The sequence below is a fragment of the Quercus suber genome, unplaced genomic scaffold (assembly GCF_002906115.3).
Source record: "Quercus suber isolate HL8 unplaced genomic scaffold, Cork oak 2.0 scaffold_646, whole genome shotgun sequence".
Classification (NCBI taxonomy): domain Eukaryota; kingdom Viridiplantae; phylum Streptophyta; class Magnoliopsida; order Fagales; family Fagaceae; genus Quercus; species Quercus suber.
The window spans coordinates 128,500-137,817 of NW_027070087.1; the positions used below are offsets into that span (position 1 = coordinate 128,500).

A 9,318-nucleotide genomic window follows, 5' to 3' on the forward strand; every position below is an offset into this window, starting at 1 on the left:
AACTCGAGTTTTAGATACTCGAGATGCTAGTTTTTAACTTTCTTCTACAACGTGACAACTAACTAAATATTTTAATATTTATTGTTATTTAGAAAAAAATTTCGTTGAATGGCTATCTGGTTAAGTAATGGCTTTTAAATGATGTGGCAGATTGGATCCAAATCTCCTTTCCACTCATTGGTTACGTGGGCTTGGATTTGGATCCAGTACAATACCTTGCACCGGTGCAATTATTCTATTTTCGCTCGCATAAAGTTTTATCATTCTTAATTCTCAATTTTTAACTATAACTTTTTAACTTTTTATAATTATTTTTAAAATTTTTGTATTTAATAGTTGAGGTTGAAAGTTGATTTTTCAACTTCCAACCCCAACCATTTCTTTTTATTGAATCATGTGCAATTCCTACCTAACTATTGCACCTTATCTCAGTTGGTTTTGAGTTTTGCACAGCTAATCAGGAGGAAAATAAGTTCATTGACGCTGCCTGCGAGTTTTGCTTTGTGAATCACTTTCTAATAATCTATCTCCTCTTCCTGTTTCTTGTATTATCAATCGGAATTTCAGTTTCCAAGTATGGCTGAGGGACTTGTTACTGATCTCATTAAGCAGTTGGTTTCAGTTGCTGCTCTGGAGTCGGAACAAGAGATAAGGTTGGTCGTCGGCGTTGACGAAGAAGTTGAAAAGCTTAAATGCAATCTACAAACAGTGACGGCGGTCCTCAATGATGCTGAGAAAAGACAAGTTACTGAGGAAACCGTGAAGCTTTGGTTAGAAAAGCTCAAGGATGCATGCTACAAGATGAATGATGTGATAGATGAGTGGAACACTGCAATGATCAAATCAACCATTAAGAAAGAAGAAGAAAATGTTGATAATGCTCATCCTGTTATGAAGAAGAAGGTACGTTCCTTCATTATCCCCTCTCCTTCATGTTGTTTCCATGAAGTTGATAAACTTGTTATGCGTCACGATATTGCTCACAAGATAAAAGATTTGAATAGAAAATTAGATGAAATTGTCAAAGAGAAAGATAGGTACCAGTTTAAGTTATCTAATGACCCTGTCCCTGAAGTAGTTAATCGACCAACAACTACCTCCTTTGTTGATGTGTCCGAAATATTTGGTCGTGAAAACGTTAAGAATAATCTAGTGAGGATTCTATTGGGGAGGGGAGGTGAAGAAGAAAGAAGGCCCCGTGTCATTTCTTTAGTGGGCATGGGAGGACTTGGAAAAACTACTCTTGCCCAACTAGCCTACAATGATCCTAAGGTGCAAGACCATTTTGAGATAAAAGTTTGGGTTTGTGTTACTGATCCTTTTGATAAGTGCAAGGTGGCGAAAGAAATCCTTGAATCTATTGAGGGTCAATCCCCCAACTTGACTACATTGCAAAGTCTATTAGATAGAATTTGTGCTAACATTGCAAACGAGAAGTTCTTTCTTGTCTTAGATGATGTGTGGACTGAAGACTATACGATGTGGGATCAATTCAAAGTTGCATTCCAATGTGTTGCTCTAAGCAGTTATATTATAGTCACCACACGTAAAAGCAGAGTTGCGGAGATGATGGGAAGTGTGAGCGTGATCAATTTGAGTGAATTGTCTAAGTTAGACTGTTGGTTGATATTTAGTAAAATAGCATTTCTAGATAAGGATCCTGAGCAATGTGAGCAACTTGAAGACATTGGTAGGCAAATAGCAAAGAGATGCAAAGGCTTGCCACTTGCTGCAAAGACTCTAGGGAGTCTCATGCGCTTCAAGAAAAGTAGAGAAGAATGGAAGACTATCTTGAATAGCAATTTGTGGGAATTAGAAGATGTTGAAAAAGGTCTTTTTGCGTCATTGTTACTAAGTTATTATGATTTGTCCTCACCATTGAAACAATGTTTCTCATATTGTGCTATCTTGCCAAAAGGTTATATCTTTTCCAGTGATGATTTGGTATTTATGTGGATGGCACAAGGATATATTCCTTCAAAATCAAATATGGAGATGGAAGTCATTGGAAGAGAATACTTTGAAAATCTATTCATACGCTCTTTCTTCCAAGCTTTTAAGGAATATCCGAATGATGACAAGATAAGAATATGCAAAATGCATGACATAGTGCATGACTTTGCGCAATTAATGTCAAAAAATGAATGCTTCACGATCAATAGTGACATAAAGTTGGATTCAGCCAAAAAAGAAGACATAGAGTTGGGATTAGATTTTAAAAATGCTCGCCATTTGTGGTTAGAAATTTCTGGTGAGGCCCACTTTTTGTGTCCAATAATAGTGCAAAAAATATACGCACTCTCATTCTTGTCAATCGCAATGATTATAACTTATCTAATTTATTCCAGCATTTTAGATGTTTACAGACATTAACTTTAGATGGTATGTTAAAGGAACTTCCAGATGCAATGGAAAATTTCATACATTTAAGGTATCTCAATTTAGTTAATTATTATGGGTTCGGATTGCCTGAAACTATTTGTAATCCTTGCAATTTACAAATTTTGAAGATCATGATTAGAGATGCTAGGTTCAATAAATTACCGCGGGGGATGAGTAAACTAATTAACCTAAGGCATTTTATTTTGGATAGATTTTCCAAGAGGGATTGGAAGATTGATTTCTTTGAGAACATTAAGTCATTTCTATGTAAGTAGTAAGGATGACTGTAAAGGATGTAAACTTGGGGAATTAAAAAATTTGAACCACCTTCAAGGGACTCTTCGAATAATTGGACTAGGGAATGAGGAAGATATAAGTGGGGCCAAGGATGCACAGCTCAAGAAGAAGATAGGCCTTCATACTTTGTCACTATGGTTTGTTGGATGGGATTTTGAGGATACAAGGAGGGAGTCCGATGCATTAGTTCTGAATGCCTTAGAGTCACCTCCGGACTTGGAACATTTAAGCATTGAAATGTACCAGGCCACCACAATGTCTATTAATTGGACGATGTCCTTGACCAAATTGAAAATGCTTGATATCCGATACACATTTTTAGAGCATATGCCTCCTCTAGGAAAACTTCCATTTCTCAAATCATTACACATAAAGGTTGCGAAATATTTGAAAAAGGTAGGAAATGAATTTTTGGGAATAGAATCCAGAAAGAAGAAAGACAATATAATTGTATTCCCAAATTTGAAAGCTCTCACATTTGACGGTTTAAGAGAGTGGGAAGAATGGATTGGGATTGGAGCAGAAGAAGATGAAGAAGACTGTATCATTACTATAATGCCACATCTTCAACAGTTGGAAATTTGGAGTTGCCCAAAGCTAAAGTCATTGCCAAACTTCCTTCATACAACTCCATTACAGAATTTGGGGATCTATGGCTGTCCAATTGTCAAAGAACGTTGTGAAGGAGGGATAGGAGAGGACTGGCACAAGATTTCACACGTCCCAAACATCAATTTTGATATAAAACACGCTTTCCTTAAGGTAACTTCTTTTTCTTTTCCTTGGTTTCTTCTTTTATTTTTGCAAAAATTAAAAAAATAAATAAATAAAAGAGAAGACATCGTTGATGAATTTATCTGGTTCTCAGCAATTTGAATTAGGTGATTTATATAATGTTGTTACACATAACTAGCCTGCTTAACATGTGGTTGCTTATATTTAGTTCTTTGATTTATCTACAATTGCATGATATCAGATTCAATAAATATCCACATCATTATCCTTACTCAGTCATTTCCACATACACAGAAAAAAATTCCAAATTCCAAAGTCTAACTCTTTCTAATTCATTTACATTTTGATATTTATATCGGTCTTGCCCATTTTCTTGATTTCGGCTGTGTTCTCCATGCCCAAAAGTGGGAAAAGAGAAAACTGGCCCAAGATTTCCCAGACCTCACAAACGAGTTAGTTCGGGTCGGGCTAATCAAGCTCATTCCAAAACGGGTCATTCTAAATGGGGTGCAGGCAGGTAGGGTCAAGTCAGGTTACGAGTCTATCATTATTTATTCACATGCAAAAAAGTACTAAATGAACAAAAAAGTACTAAATGTCAAATATAAGAAAATGGTAAAATAAAAGAGAAGTTAAATAATAAATAAATTCTAAAGAGATAAGTTTTATTCAAATCATCAATAGATATATAAAAGTAGAGACCTCATGCGGGAGTGCATGAGATTATGCCATGTGGCGCTCTAATTTTGCATTTAGCCATTTTTACCTCTTTTTATTAAGTTTTTTTTTTTACTGTTACCCAATAGATTATAGTAACTTATTTTTACTATTATATAAAATATGAGCTGCTCTTGACAATTAGACCAAATGTTATTCTGATTCTAAAAAGAAAAACAAATGTTATTCTCTACAAAATGAACTAACTTTTAAAAGTAAACCAAACATTATGAAAAGCCCAAACCTAGTTATTATCTTACATATTATCACCCAAGTCTAATCCTTCCCGTGTGTAAATCAAAGCCCAAAATCTTACCCACTTACAAACTCTCTTCCTCCTCCCGACGTATAGATGATACTTCTAGAAAATCACATTCTCATAGAATATTGTCTTTCTTTTTTTCTCAATTTCAATTCAATACGCTTTTGTCTATTAATAATGTTCAATGCAATTCATGCTAGCAAATTATCTTTGTCATCAACCATTGCAACAAAAATTTATATAAATCATGAAATTCTTGAGATAGCATATACTATTTCACAAAATGCCATTTACATAATATTTTCTTTTAAAAAAATCAATGATAGGAATGGTCAAAAACATGATCCTATACAAGAAATTCCAAAAATACATTTAAAACAATTTTCATAGGAGGATTTATCTTTAAAGAATATGAAGACAATAACAGAGATAAAATGCATCGAACGGGATCCTACAAAACAGGTTTGTTAATTATTTCAAATTATACTCATCATTTACATGAAAAAATAATAATACATCATATTATTTACATTAATATATATATATATATATTTATTTATTTAAAAGTTTATTGCAGGATGTGAACTGCTAGGGTTTGCAAAAATAAGAAACATTGATACAACGATGGGTTGGTATCGCATTTCGTGCTTGCTTTGTAAAAGGAAGGTCAAACCACAATTAGGACCATTTTGGTGTGCAAAATGTGAAACAAAAACAAATCTTCATTTCCTAAGGTTAGAGGTACTCACATTAACTACATAATACATACTCTCCAAATATTTATGAGATATTCATCTCACTACAACTACTATACATACAATTGCAAACTACTTCAAATACTATATTCAAATTGAAGTTTTTGATGCAACTGACAAAACAACTTTTGTGATATTTGATCAAGATGCTGAGAAAATCCTAAATAAATTTGCAAGAGATCTTGCTGAAAAACAAACTAAGGTAAAACTTATTTAAATTATTAAATTATTGTAAAACTATTGATCATAATTTATATTAAATTTCTTATATACAGATTGATATTGGATAAGGAATCCTACATGATTTGAAGAAAATTTTAGAAAAAAAAAGATGCATTTTCCTACTTCATTTGAATGGATTCAATCTAAATGATGGTTTTGAAAATTACACAGTTGCTAAGATTTTTTATGCACCTTCAAATATGCTATATTAATTCTTTTGCTACACTATTCCTAAATTAACAAAAAATATAATAACATTTTCAAAAAACTGTCACATTACTGAAATTTAATATAATTGCAAATACTTACAAAAAAATCTTAGCTACAACAAATTTGCAAGTCCAAATTTTGTAAGATCCAATCAAGAATCTTCCAATGCCAATTCTTTAGTGATTAACACAAATGATGCAACAAAATGAAAAAGTAATGAAAGTTCAAAAATTGAACAGATAAGGATGAGCCAAACTTCAAACATTGAAGATGAAGAAATAGATGATGATAACATACCCCTTAACAAACTTTACAAGCGTCACCATACCACAATAACCAAGTATTGAAGAAACAAAAAAAAAAAAAACGATTTCGTAATGAAGCTCTTTATTACATCATATAATAAAGATCAATAATATGGAGCTTTTAGCAAATTTTATTATACAATATTGCTCCAAAGTTGTTTTTTTATTGCTTATTACTTGAACTGAATAATTATAATGGATATGTATGTGTAATTTATAATTGTTGCTTCTTATGATGAACTCATTACTAACAAAGTTTTATAACAAATATGCTATAATATATATATATACAACATTCTCCAAAAAAAAAAAAAAAATTACATAAAATATTACAATATTATTTGTGCATCGCACGGGCAACTTACTAGTTGGTTTTAATGTTAGGTGCCATTCCATCTTTGTTACAACTTGTGGGATTGTTCTTTGTTCCCGAGTCTCCTAGAAATCTGGTGAGAAAGGTTATAGGCTAAAGTGTTTTTCTTGTGTGACGAAATAGAATACAATGGATGCTTTAATATGGTTTTCATGGCTTCTTCAAGCTGTTAAGTGAATAAATTTATCATTTCCTATTAGTTTAAGCTATTGGGATGCTTTTAGGATAAACATTTAAACTTCTACTTCTGTTCTTTTGTTAACTCTGTAAAAAGGAAAAGAAAAATGAGCAGGCATTAGAATTCCGAAATAATGAGCACAACTTCTCTGCAGGGAAAACTTGGTTAAGAAAAAGAGCTTCAAGCTTCTTTACAGCGTCTTAGGGGAAAGAATGCGGATATTTCTCAAGAAGCAGCAAAGATCATGGTAACCTTCCAACTACATGATTTTATGACATTGTGGCTATGTTATAACCTTAACTAGGGGAAAATATTTCTTATTTGTTATGTTCATCAACTTCTTTCCTTTCCATAGGATTATACAGAAAACTTTCAGTAGCACTCAAAATCTAGCATTCTAGACTTATTCGAGAAGAGATATGTTCATTCCCTCATTGTAAGCCCCACTCATCGTGGAACCTTTACTTTTCATGGCTAGTCTAATCATTTTATATGTTTTATTTAAATTCGATTAGACTGGACTAGGGTTGATGGCATTGCAACAATTTCGAGAGGCAACCACAATTGCATATTATGCAAGATCTATATTTGCAGAAGCTGGTAAATTAATAGTAAAAAGAATTGTTCCATGGAAAAAAATGCTAATATTAACAAATGAATAATTCATGAGTATTACCTCTGGTTTCTAGTAGGTTTTTCAAGCAGCATTGGGACTTTATCAATGGCAATTATCCAGGTACTTGGCTCACCTTAAATTTTAGTGGATATAGAATTCAGCTTGATACATAAAACAAACCATGTAAACTATCTTTTTACAGATTCTGGCTACTGCCTTAAGTGTAATGTTGACAGATAAATCAGGAAGACGGCCACTTCTTATGGTGAGGACTTCACAAAATCAACTTTAAGTCTATGGTGTATAGTTAAGTCGATTGCAATAAAGTCTGCTAACTCTTGCAGGTCTCTGCTGCTGGAATGTGCTTAAGTAGCTTCCTTGAAGGCGTGGCATTCTTCTTTCAGGTGTCTTTCGAAAACAAATTCAAAGCTTCTCTGTCTGTCATTCTGTTTTCCACCTAAATGAATGATCATTGTCTTAAAAACTTCTGTTATGAACAGGACATCTATTGGTTGAAGGAGCTCACTCCCATCTTGGTGCTAATTGGGATCCTGGTAATAAAATAGAACCTGAAAATATAAATTTTACCTTCTCCAGAAAAAAACTAGACGTTTCTAAACCTAATTTCTCATATTCTGTCTCATTTACACTTCAATGATCAAATAGAATACTGGTGGTTGTTGGGTTTCTGAAGGGTCTGCGGTAATTGGAAAATCATGGCTTAGATTTCAAGAAGCTCACAACAATATTACTACTAATTTATAAATTGGCAGTGCTAATTGGTTCATTGGCAATTACAAACTACCAAAAGACGCAGTTCCCCTTCTCAATAAAAGAACTAAAAATTTCTTAGTTGAATATCTCAGATTCAATTCAATCAATGCTTCAACTACAAATTAGAATTTGAAAGATTTAAGGGGCTTATGGTATTCTAAGCTTAAAACTTGCTCAAATCTTCAGGACTCCAAAAGCCCTTTTATCAGCTATTGCTGCAATTTATAATATGCTCAAACTATGCACTTTCCTATGTTTCTTGTCCTTTCAAATCCTTAAAAAGCAACAAAGGGGTGTTTAGTGTTCTTCTTCACTTCAATACTGGGCTGAGGTCTTGCATATCAAATTTAGATGCATGTGATTGACTGGCTAATGGTCCATGCAGGCTAATTGTGTGACTTACTCATTAGGCATGGGAGGATTACCTTGTGATATAATGTCATAGGTATGTCATTTATTGAATTGTGAATTGATTTATTAATAGGAATTTTGCATAAACAGGCAGGGTTTGGCATGTATATAACACTAATTTGAGGATGAATATTCCCCATAAATGTCAAGGGTACACAGGTCCTTGTAACTTTAGTCAATTGCTTCTCTGCTTGGATTGTTTCATATTCTTTTAATTTTATGGTGGAATGGAGTACAGCAGGTAATTGTTTATACACTTCTACTTTGTTATGGAAATGATTTTTACACACTTCAAATTTTTTAAATTTTTTGTTACAAGCACTTCCAATTTTAGTACAAGTTTCTTCCTCTCTTTTCTCTAATCATATGTACATATTTTTCCCACGGCACCCCAGGAACATTTTTCTTCTAATCCGCCATTTGTGGTTTGACTGTTCTATTCGTTGCGAAATTGGTACCAGAGACAAAGGGGCAAACTCTGGAAGAAATACAAGCATCAATGAACCATTTTCACTAATTAGACAAAGTTGGGATACTAATAGTGAAGTAAATGTGGTTTAAAGTGTATCAAAATTGGAGAATTTCTTCCTAACAGATGGGAGGAAAAACTAAGCTTATTATAAATATTTGGAAGAAATCAGTTTAAAATTCTAGTTTGAGCAATTATATATCCATCATTTGGCATTTGTGAAATTTATAGAGAGGACAATTTTTGTTGTTGCAACTTTATAACCATCATAACAAATGCCATTGCTTACAATAGTACAATCCTCGCCAACTCATTGTCACATTTTTATGGATTTTGATTCTCACACATCAACTAATTCTCATCTCTTTTTTCAAATGTTATAAAATGTAGACATTCTTGCATCAATTGTGGATATGTGTGTGAAATAGTGGATGTGAAAAAGTATGATAAAGAATTTGTACAACTTTGTGGATATTTGTACAACTTTGTAATAGTCCTTCCGTACCATCTCTTTCCATTTCTCTTGGAAGATGATAAAACTATTTTTATGTGTCAAGAGAGAGAGATAAAGCCTGGTTTGGGGTTTGTTTATTTGATTTTTTTTTTTTTTTT

General features: G+C 33.0%; 1 protein-coding gene across 9 annotated transcripts; it reads left to right on the plus strand.

The window, feature by feature from the left end:
- The first annotated feature begins 496 nt into the window (after positions 1–496).
- Positions 497–9,310, plus strand: LOC111987696 (sugar transporter ERD6-like 5). Of its 9 annotated transcripts, none has more exons than XM_065765666.1 (11): positions 2,377–3,441; positions 6,270–6,334; positions 6,591–6,683; positions 6,792–6,872; positions 6,952–7,036; positions 7,126–7,172; positions 7,255–7,317; positions 7,397–7,456; positions 7,553–7,606; positions 8,212–8,478; positions 8,633–9,310. In XM_065765666.1, exons 5-10 carry the CDS (start codon positions 6,967–6,969, stop codon positions 8,269–8,271), a joined length of 354 nt encoding a protein of 117 aa, XP_065621738.1. In that variant the 5' UTR covers positions 2,377–3,441; positions 6,270–6,334; positions 6,591–6,683; positions 6,792–6,872; positions 6,952–6,966; the 3' UTR covers positions 8,272–8,478; positions 8,633–9,310. The 9 variants fall into 9 exon arrangements, with proteins under 9 accessions (XP_065621734.1, XP_065621733.1, XP_065621732.1 ...); XM_065765667.1 differs by having other exon boundaries at positions 7,129–7,172; XM_065765665.1 differs by having other exon boundaries at positions 6,792–7,036.
- Positions 9,311–9,318: the final 8 nt, after the last annotated feature.

Bases quoted from the DNA above. Each gene is read 5' to 3' on its own strand.
- LOC111987696 (XM_065765662.1), top strand. From the start codon at position 577: ATGGCTGAGGGACTTGTTACTGATCTCATTAAGCAGTTGGTTTCAGTT.